This window comes from Diadema setosum, chromosome 17 (assembly GCF_964275005.1).
Source record: "Diadema setosum chromosome 17, eeDiaSeto1, whole genome shotgun sequence".
NCBI classification, from domain to species: domain Eukaryota; kingdom Metazoa; phylum Echinodermata; class Echinoidea; order Diadematoida; family Diadematidae; genus Diadema; species Diadema setosum.
The window spans coordinates 10,482,136-10,499,215 of NC_092701.1; the positions used below are offsets into that span (position 1 = coordinate 10,482,136).

Consider the following 17,080-nt stretch of genomic DNA (forward strand, 5'->3'; position numbering starts at 1 on the left):
TTTGTTTTTGTTTGTTTTTTTTTTTTTTGGGGGGGGGTTCTAAAGTCGAGGTGTGCGTAAACGAGTGCGCCGCATTAACACAAGATTTTACGGTATGTGTATCCACGACTCCGACACTACTTCTTGTTTTTTTCTTCTTCTTTCGGGAGGGAATGATCACATTATTCTTCTCTCGAGAGCTGTGCACAGGCCATCCATACCGTCTTCACAATTGGGGGTTCTTGGATAGCCTATGCGTGTGCTGACTGCGGCCATCTCGAGCAAATGCTATGTCACATTATGGAGCACTGCCACGAGAGAATGTTCTCATGAGTGCTGGTAGAACTCATCAAACCAAATAATGCTACCTTGGACTGGAACCTCAGCTTGGATATTAACCTAAAAGACTAAAACCCTCTGCTCTCAGTTCCTTACCCACCCGTTGTACTAGGCCTACATCATTACATGGAAGGAGAATTATAATGAACCTTGCGAAAGTGTCACTGGTCTTGAAGAGTGAGCTCTCCTGCCCTTACTTTCCTGAATAAGGTATTATTTACAATTTTCATATACAAAAAACAAAAAACTCTAAGTGCTTCAAAATAGTTCTAAGATGTGAATTAAGAATAGAAACAACCAATGTAAAATTTTAATCGGTATACAAAATAAGAACTTTAGTCTAGAGTGTTAGTCTAGCATAAATCGTCTACTCTTGTGATTTATTGAGAAATCTTTTGATATTTTAGGCTTTATTACGAATTTTTTATGTGATAAGATATTTTTGATTCAATCGACCTACACATAAAATGATGATGATAAAGATGATGATGATGATGATGATGATGATCCACAGCACTTAACATATCTGTTGTAGAAACATTCAGAGCCGCAGACACATTCATCAGGTATGATAACTCAGACATTTTTTTTTAATCATTGCTCCCTGTGGTAAACAGTACAATTGCACCGTTAAGGTCAGAATTTTCCGCAGTTACGTTTACTAACCTTCACGTACGCTGAGCTCGAGTTGTGCGTTCGTAAGCACCGTCATTCCAGAGTTCTGTTATCAAAATAATTGAAGTATTCGAGTGAAATGTGTATGCTTTTAAGATGCAGATTACAAAGAGGTACATGCATGTATTACTTTGGTCTTTCAACAAGTTTGAGATGACTTTTGTGACAAACTTCAAAATTAATGTAATGGAAATGGTTTACAAAACATTCAATCCTTCAATCAAGTGTGAGCGGATGGGAAGTAGGCGGATGATTATGAATCCTTGTAACTCTCAAGTCACACTTGTCTACGTACACAAATGAATCGATCTCTAAAACATTCGAACAGCAGTCAGTTAATAGCCTGGGTTCGACTATAGAATATGAGCATATCATTTCCCGAACTGTCTTACGCTCACCGGCCCAACAGTCATTTTTCACCCCTCCCGGAAAAAAAAGGTAGACCAATGTTAAACACCATATGATATGTCCAGTTAAGTTAATCTGAGTAAGGTAAATTTTATCCTCATTCTTTTTGTTGGTTGGACTTCAGCTATACATGGGTTAGAGCTATCTCCGTTTCTCCATAAACAATCCAATAAACAGGTCTCTTAAATTGTGCCATCAAATAAGCCAAATTGCGTAATTTCTATTTAAGAATGAAAAGACCTCTATGGGACGGTGGGGGGGGGGGGGGGGAATGCTCCTACAACCCGGGTCACCCATCCCTTCCCCCCCCCCCCTCCCTAACTTCGGTTGCTTCGATAAATCGCAGTTTCTCACTCCCATCCAGTTGAGAAATTTAGTGTCTCTGCTATTGTTAGAGCAGTTCTGAATTATGGCTAGCCAGCGCGTGCCTTCTGTAAGTTGCTACGATAAACTATGTTAGAGGAGACGGTGTATTTGAGTTTTCTCTACAGCTTTTATGTCACGATTTACATGCAGAAGACGTCAAGTAATTACATTATGTCACAAGTTGGGGAATGCAATGCTGTTTTTTAGTCCATAGATGTTTTGATGCATCAAGAGTAAGATGTTGAGACATCTCTTAAAATATCCTGGATTAGAAGGTTTATTTGTGATCCGCATACCGATGTTCCACCGATACCACAATGTTCAGTTCTTTCTAGCCCCATTTAGTATTATTTCATTTATTCATGGGATCATTATACAGGTACAACAAAAAAAATGCTCAATGATTTTTAGAAAGAGGTACTTCTGGCTTTTTCAGAATTTTTAAACTTTAATACAAATAATAATTTTGCAAGCCACCCTCTTTGAAATAATCTTTTGATTAAAATGAATAATAATTACTGTACATTTTAAGTCTTGGTGTGAGAAAGGTGTGTCTTATAAATGTTACATAATGACGGAAAATTTCTTTCATATTTTGAATTTCAGTGGTAGTTTGGTATACAAACTAACTTTCTTCAGCACTGTAGATTGTGTACTTCTATTCAATCATTTGCTAAAAACTGTATGTCGAAGACGACAGAACCTTTTATTCCTCATGGCTAAAACACAAGAAAGGTTGTTCTGATATTTGCCAAACGTTTTTTAAGACACACGTCAAAACATTGTAACAGTTTTGTAAAGTGGACTAGCATGTTCGATCTTGATGATGGAACATGGTCTTTAATCTGTTTAATTCCTTTTCAATTAACTATTGACATTAATATCAGGTGGTTCCAATTCAAGATCCTTAATAGAATATTGCATATGAAAGACGCCCTCTTAAAATTTGGTTTTGTAACAGATAAAAGGTGTACGTTTTGTAATGATAGTGAGGAAAACATAATGCATGTTGTTTAATCATGACTTTATTCAAGTTCAAGTAAGTGTGAGAATAACAAATATACACGAGATATGAAACTCGTCACACTGAAGACGAGTTAGGTGATACGCTGGGGGTCATCAGATGTCGGTCATCCGTGATCGACAAAGAAAAGAATGTAATATAGCACCTTGAAGTTATAATGAGATACTTATTTGAACTTTTTTGGGCTTACATTATTCAGATCACATTTGCCGCGGCCAAGGCCAACCTCAATTGCGAGGCCGAGCCCCGCAAGTTAGTCCGTTTACACTGCCGGGCTCGGCCGCGCTTTTGATTCAAACCTTTCAATATTTTGTCGTAGTGGCGCTCTACTTGTAAACAAACGCAATTTGGTATTGTCTGGTTTTCAGATCCTTTGCCAACTGAATTCCGTGGCGACAAAGTCGCCGTTCGGGCAAAGGCCTTTGCCGAAGGAGAAAATCCTTTGCAGGACAAAACCACCTTAAACTATACTAGTTTTCGACGTTGAAGTGGTTAATATCCTGAATAGCGAAATAGTACAGGCTAGGGTTTGGAAACCAGACTAAAATTGGCCGCGCATTTAGCCCAGTTTGAGTTTACACTGAGAAAAAGGCCGGGCGCGACCGCGGCTCGGCCGCGGCCGAGACCACCTCCAGAGCGTGGCCTAATGCGAGGCCAATTTTGGGCCCGCATTGGGCCTTTTGCGCGTTTACACCGAAATGAAGGTGGGCTCGGCGCGGCCGAGCCGCGGCCGAGCCTCGCACTGTAAACGGGGTCCAAGTGATCCTCGACATGTACAAATAAAACATGACAATTAAGTGTTTATAACCATCTTGGCTTTAACAGTGGCCTTTTAAAACATGACCTTTGACCATTATTTACATAACCAATATGACTCCCTCTAATCTTGCTATCATAATGATCAGTTCAGAGAGCTCTTACAGCTATATACAAGCCTGTGAGATTTACCAGCAGTAAAACCAATGAAGCCTCCGATACAAAACAAGGGATATCGAGCAAGTGAGTCTGTTTACATGAGAATATGATTTATCCTGGACGAAAGTGATGCCTCAATTAAAGAGAAAAGGGCAAAAGAAAAACGGGCCAAACGTACGGCTCCAGCGAAAGAGACATCGCCTTTAACCATGTAAGTATAGGTCTCCTCCAACTAAGAGTACACTTTGAACGTAAGCTTATACGTGAATGATAATTTATGAAGATCTCACGTGATCGACACACATTCAAAGGGGACAGTTAGAAGTGGAAGGAGTGCTTAAACGTGTCATTAATTCCTAATCAATGACACCCCTACTATAGGCATATCATAATTTCTCATCTAAAATCAATGGCCTATAGGACTCATGCACCATTACTTGTATCGTGCATAAACTTTGTTTTTTAAGCTTTGAGTGAAACGTGTCATAACATAATTCTGTAATTCCATCAGCAGTGATTGACATAATAAAGAAGAGAGATATATCACCGTATTGAACGCTTAGAATCTAACAGGGGGGGGGGTATTATAGCATGATACTCGGTTCTTTTCTGCTCAGATGCCAACAACACCCATCACCCACGGCCACGCATAGAGAAACAGCCATGGCGAAAGTAAAACTTTGCTTTCTCATAGGCAGAATGACACAGAACCCCGTCAAACACACTTCACTTTTATTGGCAGGGATGGACATGAAAAAATTCATTACTAATACTAAACAGCGTATGCATTCCATTCGTGTGGCGCGAGATACCTCTATAGCAACATAAAGCCTGTCTTCAACTCCGTTGATCGAACAATGACAACCTGAAATTTCAAAGAGATGAGCGAGACGCTATATACACCTGACCTAGAGTTTATGTATTCAGTTCTCATTCCTACTTCAAGTTGGGTTATGTTATTGTAATCATTCCCATCTGCAGTATAACAAAACCAAAGTGAGGGAAAAGGGGAGAGAAAAACGAAAGGTGGCGGAAGTAAAACTGCATGCACAACTGCAATCCATATCATTGCGTGTGACAAGTGAAGCAAATGTATTAGTTGTTATAGCAGTGTTTTATGAGCATAAACAGGCAAATAGACAGACGATGTCAAATATAAAAACCATCAATTTAATGTCAGAGAAGATGGTAAACAAGATGCATTGAAACTGTAACTAAATCGCTGCTTGGTCACGGAACGTCCAACTTTATATTCAACCAAAAAAACATGTTAGGGGAAAGAAACAAATTTAGATATAACATTCTTAAATTAAAAACAAGAAAAAAAAATGTCCACGTCAGGATCTAAAAAAAAAAAAACGCCGCACGAACATACATTATATTCTAGATGGGAATACGGTCTTGATGCAAAGGTCCAATGATTGTCTCATTACTTTAAAAGCAATCTATGGTTCCCTTACCATCACCAGTACCACACCACAATGACGTCTCTAAAATCAATGGTAGCACATTTATCATTGCATCGTGCATTAACTCCCTTTTCCTAAACTACCAGTGGAACGTGTCATATTATATTGTGTATTTCGATCAGTAGTGATTGACTTTAAAGAAGAAAGATAATGCAAAAAATTGAACGCTTACCACATTGCTTATAGGGCTATTCCAGTTTGGTACTGATCTGTTCTATTCTCCCAGATGCCAACAACATAATATCACCTATGGATAAACTAGTGAAACAGCCATGACGAAAATAAACGACAGAGAACCCCGTCATAATCACTACACTTGGAAAGGTGTTGCCCGAAATTCCTCATTATGAAGCAATATCAAGTCACTTCCTTCCCTGCCTGTCTTTAACTCCGTTATTTGGTCAAACAATAACAACCTGGAATTCCAAAGAGATAAGCGAGACGCCATGCACCTGGACTAGAGTTAATTAATTCAGTTCCCATTATGGACTTCACGAATATTTCTCAATATGTAAACGTACACGTTCCTAAATATCCTGCTACAGTATAACAAGAACAAATGAAGAGAAGAGGAAAGAGAAACGAATGGTGGCAAGCGGGGTACTGTTTCAAGGGGCAATTTACAACATAACGTGTGACAAAATTAAAGAAGCAAACCCAACCTCCAAACTCCAATACAAAATAAGGGAAATAGAGTAGCTGTGTTCATGACATCAGAGTGAAGCTGAACTGCAGAAAAAAGAAAAAGAAAAAAGAAATAAAAGGAAAAAGTCCTGCGGGACTCGATTAACTTCTCTCCTTCCGGTCGGGCATTATAAACACGCAGCGTGCTAAGCGATTCTGCCTCACGGAAGATCCGAAGATCTTCTGCGAAACTTAAATCTATCTATGTATGCTATACACAACACAAATTTACATTGATATTCAGTTTTTTGGCGATATACGTCAAGTGACTGATAGCGCTATTCAACTTCACACGAGTGGCCGCGTAGATTCGATCAATATACAGTTGCAAAGATAAATCGGGAATCGTTTCGACCAGATTCCATTCTCATTTTCAGTGATCGACAACGAAAATAATGTTAAGTAGCGACTTGAAGTAATATTGAGAAATATTCGTGAAGTCCAATTCTTTATACAGTCCTACATAATTCAGATGAAATTGTTTCTGTCATGCAACCAATTGAAAATTTCGTGTGGTGTCGGCGTGTCCAAGTAAGTTGATTGGAAAGGATATGTGAATGAGTATTTACCAATAGGTCTTTATATTGTAAAAGAAAATCAAACATGGCCATGCGGTCTTTTAAGAGTCATCTTCACTTTAACATTTGTAATTTCAAGTCCAAGTTGACAGTCAAAGCAATGTGGTCTCCAACACAAAACAAAGGGATATTGTATGTGTGTGTGTGTGTGTGTGTGTGTGTGTGTGTGTACGTTTACATGAAAACGTGATTTCTACATGGACGAAGGTGAATACTCCATAAAAGAAAAAAAGCAAAAGATGTAAGCATTTTGTTTCGTGCTCTTATGGGGTTCGAACCCGTACGTATGCAACCTCACGTCTCTTGTGACGTCGCCTTTATCCTCTCGGCCATGTACGTCTTGACGAGAAAATATGAGGAACGTAAGCTTATATGTGAAAGATGATTCAGGAATCGTTTGGTCCACATTCCATTCTCATTTTCAGTTTTTAGCTGCAAAATTATCAACCTGATGAGGAGATTTGAAAAAAATAAAATGCATGATTACTGCAGCTTATTGTCTGAGCTACCACATACTTAAGTTTCAGAGGAAATGGAGCAAAATCAGCTGAAATAAAGGTGCTTAAACGTTGTCAAGTCAATGCATGGTTTTAAAAAAAAATCACCTCCCATAGACATAACACGTCAACTTGTCTGATTTTGAGTCTTTACCTTTAATCATAATTTGAAGTATGATGGTAAGTCTTCTCGAACTAAGAGTGTGGAACGGAAGCTTCTACGTGAAAGATGAATCATGACGATCACCCGTGACTGACACATCTTCAAAGGGATCAGTTATTAGAAGTGGAAGCCCTCGTGCCAAGATAATATTGTCTCAGCAATTCCAAAGCAATGATACCCTTACATTTAGGTATACCATAATTTCCCTCTGAAATCAATGGTATTATTCATGTACAATTGCTTGCCTTGTCCACAAACTTTGCTTTACAAACTTTCAGTGAAAGGTGTCATAACATAATTCTGTAACTCCATTAGCAGTGATTGACTACATAAATAAAGATAATAAATATCAATTGAACGCTTAGCGCGTATAACTAAGGGGGATGTTAGCCTGATGATGTTGTGTTATTCACTGCTCAGATACCAACAACACTCATCACCTACGGCTTCGTATAGAGAAACAGCCATGGCGAAAATAAGGTTTTCCTTTTCTTTGGCAGATAGACACACAACCCCTTTAAACACACTATAACTGACATGAAGGGACATGAAAAAGTTCATTACTACTACTAAACAGTGATGCCTTCTACTCATGTGGCAGAAGATACCTCTATAGCAACATAAAACCTATCTACAATTCCGCTATTGGGTCAAATAATAACAATCTGGAATTTCAAAGAGATGAGCTAGACGTCATACACCTGGCCTAGAGTTAATTTATTCAGTTGCCATTCCTGCTCCAGTTGAGTTATGTAAATTATTTTCCGACCTGTCTTGTGCAGTGTAACAGGAACAAACGTAGAGAAAAGGAAAGAGAAAACGAAAGGTGGCAAGCGGGGCACTGTATACCAAGGGCAATTTACAACATTACGTATGATAAACGAAGCAAATCCAACCTCCAGCCTCCGGCAAAAAAAAAAAAGGGAACTTGAGTGACTGTGTGTCGTGGGGTAATGACATCGGAATGAAGCTGAACTGCCAGAAGAAAAACAAAGAAAGAGAGAGAACAAAAATAATAGCGTCCTGCGGGTGTCGAACATCTCGTCCTATAATAAGGTAGTGCATAATGACCATGCAGCGCTCTAAGCGACTATAAAGCCACACGGCTGTCCCGAAGATTGGATGTGAAATTCATATCTTTATATCATTTACAACATGAAAAAGTTCATTACTACTACTAAACAGTGATGCCTTCCATTCATGTGGCACAAGATACCTCTATAGCAACATAGTTAAACCTGTCTACAACTCCGTTATTGGGTCAAACAATAACAACCTGGAATTTCAAAGAGATGAGCGAGACGCCATACACCTGGACTAGAGTTAATCAATTCAGCTCCCATTCCTGCAAGTTATTTAAACGTACATGTTCCTACCTATCCTGTTACAGTATAACAATAACCAATGAAGAAAAAAGGAAAGAGCAAACGAAAGGTGGCAAGCGGGACACTGTAACAAGGGGCAATTTACAACATTAAGTGTGATAAAATTAATGAAGCAAACCCAATCTCCAAACTCCAATACAAAACAAGGGAAATAGAGCAGCCGTGTTCGCGGGTTAGGTACACTTGATAAAATAATATGATAAATGACATCGGAGTAAAGCTGAACTGCCGGAAAAAAAAGGAGAGAAAAAGAAAGAACGGAAAAAAGTCCTGCGGGAGTCGAACTTCTCACCTTCCGTTAAGGCGTTATGAACACCCAGCGCGCTAATCGATTACGCCACACGGCTGTCCTGAAGATTGAGTGCGAAACTTAAATCTAAATACTATTGTGAATGTCTTGACTTGTGATGGCGCTATTCAACTTCTCACAAGTGGCAGCGTGGATTCGATCAATATACAGTTGCAAAGAAAAATTGGGAATCGTTCTGCACAGATTGCATTCTCATTTTCAGTTTTAAACTACAAAATTATCAACCTGATGAGGAGATTTGAAAACATAAAATGCATGATTACTAAAGCTTATTGTCTCAACTACAACATACGTATGTTTCAGAGGAAATGGAGCAAAATCAGATGAGGTAAAGGTGCTTAAACGTTGTCAAGTCAATGCATGGTTTAAAAAAAAAAGTCACCTCCCATAGACATAACACGTAAACTTGTCTGATTTTGAGTCTTTACCTTTAATCACAATTTCTAGTATGATGACGTCATCATATTTCAAAACCATCACATGGACTTGAGAGGCAAATGTTCAAAGTACAACATATCTGAATTTGGGATAATATTGAGCTTAAACAACAGAGATACGAGCAAATGAATGTCAGAAACAGTACCTCAAAAAAATCAATTCCACTTTTTTTTTCAAAATGACGATGTGATGACGTCATCGCGTTTTCCTGGCAATATTGATACTTGGAATGTTATTTACAATTCATATACTTTTTTAATATGCAATAAATATATAGGGTCAACGGACGATTTAAAGAGCTATGGCGAAATAAACAAAGACATGTTTTTTCACTATATTTGCAGAAAGACGCGCATGCGGAATTTCAACTTTGACGCCAGTGCATTCATTTGTTATAGGTCGAAATCGATCGGAAATCAGTGGATATTGTTACTCAAAGTATCAGGAATCCAAATCAGTCAAAAAAATTGCATTTTCATGTTGCTTACGGGCTCTGCGCGCGAAATTGCGCGGACGGACGCGCACGCGAGAAAATGTTTGAAACGCTTAAAATTGTCTGAAACTTCGAGATTTCCCATTGAGAAGTCGTTTAGAGCCTTTTAAAATTTTGACGCGCGCTTACGCGCGCGTAATGATGACTTGCGTAACTAGCGTTAAGAAGTAAGATAGAGCGTGACCTGAACTTCATGTCCACCGAAAATGATACAGAAATGACATCTAGTTATGAAGTTATGATCGATCATGTGACACGGTCCGAAAATCACAAAATGGCGCCCAGATGACGTCATAGATATGTTACTGTCATGAAAACCTTATTGTGGCTAGATTTTGTCATGAGACATGTTGACTGAAAATGTCATGTTATTTCGTAATGTCATTCTTGAGATATTGACGACACAAAATTGTCCAGAAAGAAAGAATAAAAAAACGAGATATGAAACTCGTCACACTGAAGACGAGTTAGGTGATACGCTGGGGGTCATCAGATGTCGGTCATCCGTGATCGACAAAGAAAAGAATGTAATATAGCACCTTGAAGTTATAATGAGATACTTAGTTGAACTTTTTTAGGCCTACATTATTCAGATCACATTTGCCGCGGCCGCGGCCAACCTCAATTGCGAGGCCGAACCCCGCAAGTTAGTCCGTTTACACTGCCGGGCTCGGCCGCGCTTTTGATTCAAACCTTTCAATATTTTGTCGTAGTGGCGCTCTACTTGTAAACAAACGCAATTTGGTATTGTCTGGTTTTCAGATCCTTTGCCAACTGAATTCCGTGGCGACAAAGTCGCCGTTCGGGCAAAGGCCTTTGCCGAAGGAGAAAATCCTTTGCAGGACAAAACTACCTTAAACTATATACTAGTTTTCGACGTTGAAGTGGTTAATATCCTGAATAGCGAAATAGTACAGGCTAGGGTTTGGAAACCAGACTAAAATTGGCCGCGCATTTAGCCCAGTTTGCGTTTAATACACTGAGAAAAAGGCCGGGCGCGACCGCGGCTCGGCCGCGGCCGAGACCACCTCCAGAGCGTGGCCTAATGCGAGGCCAATTTTGGCCCCGCATTGGGCCTTTTGCGCATAATTTACACCGAAATGAAGGTGGGCTCGGCGCGGCCGAGCCGCGGCCGAGCCTCGCACTGTAAACGGGGTCCAAGTGATCCTCGACACGTACAAATAAAACATGACAATTAAGTGTTTATAACCATCTTGGCTTTAACAGTGGCCTTTTAAAACATGACCTTTGACCATTATGACTCCCTCTAATCTTGCTATCATAATGATTCTTTCAGAGAGCTCTTACAGCTATATAGAAGCCTGTGAGATTTACCAGCAGTAAAACCAATGAAGCCTCCGATACAAAACAAGGGATATTGAGCAAGTGAGTCTGTTTACATGAGAATGTGATTTATCCTGGACGAAAGTGATGCCTCAATTAAAGAGAAAAGGGCAAAAGAAACACGGGCCAAACGTACGGCTCCAGCGAAAGAGACATCGCCTTTAACCATGTAACTATAGGTCTCCTCCAACTAAGAGTACACTTTGAACGTAAGCTTATACGTGAATGATAATTTATGACGATCTCACGTGATCGACACACATTCAAAGGGGACAGTTAGAAGTGGAAGGAGTGCTTAATTGTGTCATTAATTCCTAATCAATGACACCACTACTATAGGCATATCATAATTTCTCATCTAAAATCAATGGCCTATAGGACTCATGCACCATTACTTGTATCGTGCATAAACTTTGTTTTTTAAGCTTTGAGTGAAACGTGTCATAACATAATTCTGTAATTCCATCAGCAGTGATTGACATAATAAAGAAGAGAGATATATCACCGTATTGAACGCTTAGAACCTAACGGGGGGGGGGGGGGGTATTATAGCATGATACTCGGTTCTTTTCTGCCCAGATGCCAACAACACCCATCACCCACGGCCACGCATAGAGAAACAGCCATGGCGAAAATAAAACTTTACTTTCTCATAGGCAGAATGACACAGAACCCCGTCAAACACACTTCACTTTTATTGGCAGGGATGGACATGAAAAAATTCATTACTAATACTAAACAGCGTATGCATTCCATTCATGTGGCGCGAGATACCTCTATAGCAACATAAAGCCTGTCTTCAACTCCGTTGATCGAACAATGACAACCTGAAATTTCAAAGAGATGAGCGAGACGCTATATACACCTGGCCTAGAGTTAATCTATTCAGTTCTCATTCCTACTTCAAGTTGGGTTATGTTATTGTAATCATTCCCATCTGCAGTATAACAAAACCAAAGTGAGGGAAAAGGGGAGAGAAAAACGAAAGGTGGCGGAAGTAAAACTGCATGCACAACTGCAATCCATATCATTGCGTGTGACAAGTGAAGCAAATGTATTAGTTGTTATAGCAGTGTTTTATGAGCATAAACAGGCAAATAGACAGACAATGTCAAATATAAAAACCATCAATTTAATGTCAGAGAAGATGGTAAACAAGATGCATTGAAACTGTAACTAAATCGCTGCTCGGTCACGGAACGTCCAACTTTATATTCAACCAAAAAACATGTTAGGGGAAAGAAACAAATTTAGATATAACATTCTTAAATTAAAAACAAGAAAAAGAAAATGTCCACGTCAGGATTTAAAAAAAAACGCCGCACGAACATGCATTATATTCTAGATGGGAATACGGTTTGATGCAAAGGTCCAATGATTGTCTCATTACTTTAAAAGCAATCTATGGTTCCCTTACCATCACCAGTACCACACCACAATGACGTCTCTAAAATCAATGGTAGCACATTTATCATTGCATCGTGCATTAACTCCCTTTTCCTAGACTACCAATGGAACGTGTCATATAATATTGTGTATTTCGATCAGTAGTGATTGACTTTAAAGAAGAAAGATAATGCAAAAAATTGAACGCTTACCACTTTGCTTATAGGGCTATTCCAGTTTGGTACTCATCTGTTCTATTCTCCCAGATGCCAACAACATAATATCACCTATGGCTAAACTAGTGAAACAGCCATGACGAAAATAAACGACAGAGAACCCCGTCATAATCACTACACTTGGAAAGGTGTTGCCCGAAATTCCTCATTATGAAGCAATATCAAGTCACTTCCTTCCCTGCCTGTCTTTAACTCCGTTATTTGGTCAAACAATAACCGACAACCTGGAATTCCAAAGAGATACAAAGCGAGACGCCATGCACCTGTTCTGGACTAGAGTTAATTAATTCAGTTCCCATTCCTGTTAGTTATTTAAACGTACACGTTCCTAAATATCCTACTACAGTATAACAAGAACAAATGAAGAGAAAAGGAAAGAGAAAACGAATGGTGGCAAGCGGGGTACTGTTTCAAGGGGCAATTTACAACATCACGTGTGACAAAATTAAAGAAGCAAGCCCAACCTCCAAACTCCAATACAAAACAAGGGAAATAGAGTAGCTGTGTTCATGACATCAGAGTGAAGCTGAACTGAAAAAAAAAAAGAAAAAAGAAATGAAAGGAAAAAGTCCTGCGGGACTCGATTAACTTCTCTCCTTCCGGTCGGGCATTATAAACACGCAGCGTGCTAAGCGATTCTGCCTCACGGAAGATCCGAAGATCTTTTGCGAAACTTAAATCTATCTATGGATGCTATACACAACACAAATTTACATTGATATTCAGTTTTTTGGCGATATACGTCAAGTGACTGATAGCGCTATTCAACTTCCCACGAGTGGCCGCGTAGATTCGATCAATATACAGTTGCAAAGATAAATCGGGAATCGTTTCGACCAGATTCCATTCTCATTTTCAGTGATCGACAACGAAAATAATGTTAAGTAGCGACTTGAAGTAATATTGAGAAATATTCGTGAAGTCCAATTCTTTATACAGTCCTACATAATTCAGATGAAATTGTTTCTGTCATGCAACCAATTGAAAATTTCGTGTGGTGTCGGCGTGTCCAAGTAAGTTGATTGGAAAGGATATGTGAATGAGTATTTACCAATAGGTCTTTATATTGTAAAAGAAAATCAAACATGGCCATGCGGTCTTTTAAGAGTCATCTTCACTTTAACATTTGTAATTTCAAGTCCAAGTTGACAGTCAAAGCAATGTGGTCTCCAGCACAAAACAAAGGGATATTGTATGTGTGTGTGTGTGTGTGTGTACCTGTGTGTGTGTGTACGTTTACATGAAAACGTGATTTCTACATGGACGAAGGTGAATACTCCATAAAAGAAAAAAAGCAAAAGATGTAAGCATTTTAATTGTTTCGTGCTCTTATGGGGTTCGAACCCGTACGTATGCAACCTCACGTCTCTTGTGACGTCGCCTTTATCCTCTCGGCCATGTACGACTTGACGAGAAAATATGAGGAACGTAAGCTTATATGTGAAAGATGATTCAGGAATCGTTTGGTCCACATTCCATTCTCATTTTCAGTTTTTAGCTGCAAAATTATCAACCTGATGAGGAGATTTGAAAAAAATAAAATGCATGATTACTGCAGCTTATTGTCTGAGCTACCACATACTTAAGTTTCAGAGGAAATGGAGCAAAATCAGCTGAAATAAAGGTGCTTAAACGTTGTCAAGTCAATGCATGGTTTAAAAAAAAAAATCACCTCCCATAGACATAACACGTCAACTTGTCTGATTTTGAGTCTTTACCTTTAATCATAATTTGAAGTATGATGGTAAGTCTTCTCGAACTAAGAGTGTGGAACGGAAGCTTCTACGTGAAAGATGAATCACGATGATCACCCGTGACCGACACATCTTCAAAGGGATCAGTTATCAGAAGTGGAAGCCCTCGTGCCAAGATAATTATTGTCTCAGCAATTCCAAAGCAATGATACCCTTACATTTAGGTATACCATAATTTCCCTCTGAAATCATTGGTATTATTCATGTACAATTGCTTGCCTTGTCCATAAACTTTGCTTTACAAACTTTCAGTGAAAGGTGTCATAACATAATTCTGTAACTCCATTAGCAGTGATTGACTACATAAATAAAGATATATCAAATTGAACGCTTAGCGCGTATAACTAAGGGGGATTTTAGCCTGATGCTGTGTTATTCACTGCTCAGATACCAACAACACTCATCACCTACGGTTACGTATAGAGAAATAGCAATGACGAAAATAAGGTTTTCCTTTTCTTCGGCAGATAGACACACAACCCCTTTGAACACACTATAATTGACATGGAGGGACATGAAAAAGTTCATTACTACTACTAAACAGTGATGCCTTCTACTCATGTGGCACAAGATACCTCTATAGCAACATAAAACCTGTCTTCAACTCCGTTATTGCGTCAAACAATAACATCCTGGAATTTCAAAGAGATGAGCGAGACGCCATACACCTGGCCTAGAGTTAATTCATTCAGTTGCCATTCCTACTCCAGCTGGGGCCATCTTCCTCGTCACTGGGGCCATCTTCCTCGTCAAGCTTAGCTTATGATGATGGTCCCCTGCATTTCATTTTTATCATTTCCTATTGCTTCCTTTCATATATGATATTCGTTCTTGAAAAAAAAAAATGTATGTAAGATCCAAACGTTACGAATATTAGCTGTGTAAATGACTATGTAAGTATTTTGTTGATTTGTGGATTTGTATTGATTTTGAAATGCAGAAATAAAAACTGAACTGAACTGAACTGAACTGAGTTATGCAAATTATTTTCCGACCTGTCTTGTGACAGTGTAACAGGAACAAACGTAGAGAAAAGGAAAGAGAAAAGGAAAGGAGGCAAGCGGGGCACTGTACCAAGGGCAATTTAAACAATACGTATGATAAATGAAGCAAATCCAACCTCCAGCCTCCGACAAAAAAAAAGGAACTTGAGCGACTGTGTGTCGTGGGGTAGTATAATTGATAAGATAATACGATAAATGACATCGATCGGAATAAAGCTGAACTGCCAAAAGAAACACAAAGAAAGAGAGAGAAAAAAAAATGATAGCGTCCTGCGGGTCTCGAACATCTCGTCCTGAGGAAGTGCATAATGACCATGCAGCGCGCTAAGCGACTATAAAGCCACACGGCTGTACCGAAGATTGGATGTGAAATTTATCTTTAATCTTTTTTTATTTATATATATATATATATATATATATATATATATATTATCTTAAATCTTTATACCATTTACAACATGAAAAAGTTCATTACTACTACTAAACAGTGATGCTTTCCACTCATGTGGCACAAGTTATATACCTCTATAGCAACATATAACCTGTCTACAACTCCGTTATTGGGTCAAACAATAACAACCTGGAATTTCTAGAGATGAGCGAGACGCCATACACCTGGACTAGAGTTAATCAATTCAGCTCCCATTCCTGCAAGTTATTTAAACGTACATGTTCCTACCTATTCTGTTACAGTATAACAATAACCAATGAAGAGAAAAGGAAAGAGCAAACGAAAGGTGGCAAGCGGGACACTGTAACAAGGGGCAATTTACAACATTATGTGTGACAAAATTAATGAAGCAAACCCAATCTCCAAACTCCAATACAAAACAAGGGAAATAGAGCAGCCGTGTTCACGGGTTACGTACACTTGATGAAATAATACGATAAATGACATCGGAGTAAAGCTGAACTGCCGAAAAAAAAGAGAAAAAAAGAAAGAACGGATAAAAGTCCTGCGGGAGTCGAACCTCTCGCCTTCCGGTATGGCGTTATGAACAACCAGCGCGCTAACCGATTATGCCACATGGCTGTCCTGAAGATCGAGTGCGAAAATTAAATCTAAATACAATCGTGACAGTGTTGACTTGTGATGGCGCTATTCAACTTCTCACAAGTGGCAGCGTGGATTCGATCAATATACAGTTGCAAAGAAAAATTGGGAATCGTTCCGTACAGATTGCATTCTCATCTTCAGTTTTAAATTGCAAAATTGTCAACCTGATGAGGAGATTTGACAACATAAAATGCATGATTACTAAAGCTTATTGTCTCAGCTACAACATATTTATGTTTCAGAGGAAATGGAGCAAAATCAGATGAGGTAAAGGTGCTTAAACGTTGTCAAGTCAATGCATGGTTTTAAAAAAAATCACCTCCCATAGACATAACACGTAAACTTGTCTGATTTTGAGTCTCTACCTTTAATCACAATTTCTAGTGTGATGACGTCATCATATGTCAAAACCATCACATGGACTTGAAAGGCAAATGTTCAAAGTGCAACATATCTGAATTTGGGATAATATTGAGCTTAAACAACAGATATACGAGCAAATGAATGTCAGAAACAGTACCTCAAAAAAATCAATTCCACTTTTTTTATTTAAAATGACGATATGATGACGTCATC

At 38.9% G+C, this 17,080-nt stretch overlaps 1 protein-coding gene across 1 annotated transcript in view; it reads right to left on the bottom strand.

The window, feature by feature from the left end:
• Positions 1 to 17,080, bottom strand: part of LOC140241167 (complement C3-like) — a 175,354-nt gene that overhangs the window by 120,099 nt on the left and 38,175 nt on the right. Inside the window, exon 15 of the mRNA XM_072320928.1 lies at positions 985 to 1,039. Coding sequence (XP_072177029.1) covers positions 985 to 1,039 — 55 coding nt within the window. The remainder of the gene's footprint in view (positions 1 to 984; positions 1,040 to 17,080) is intronic.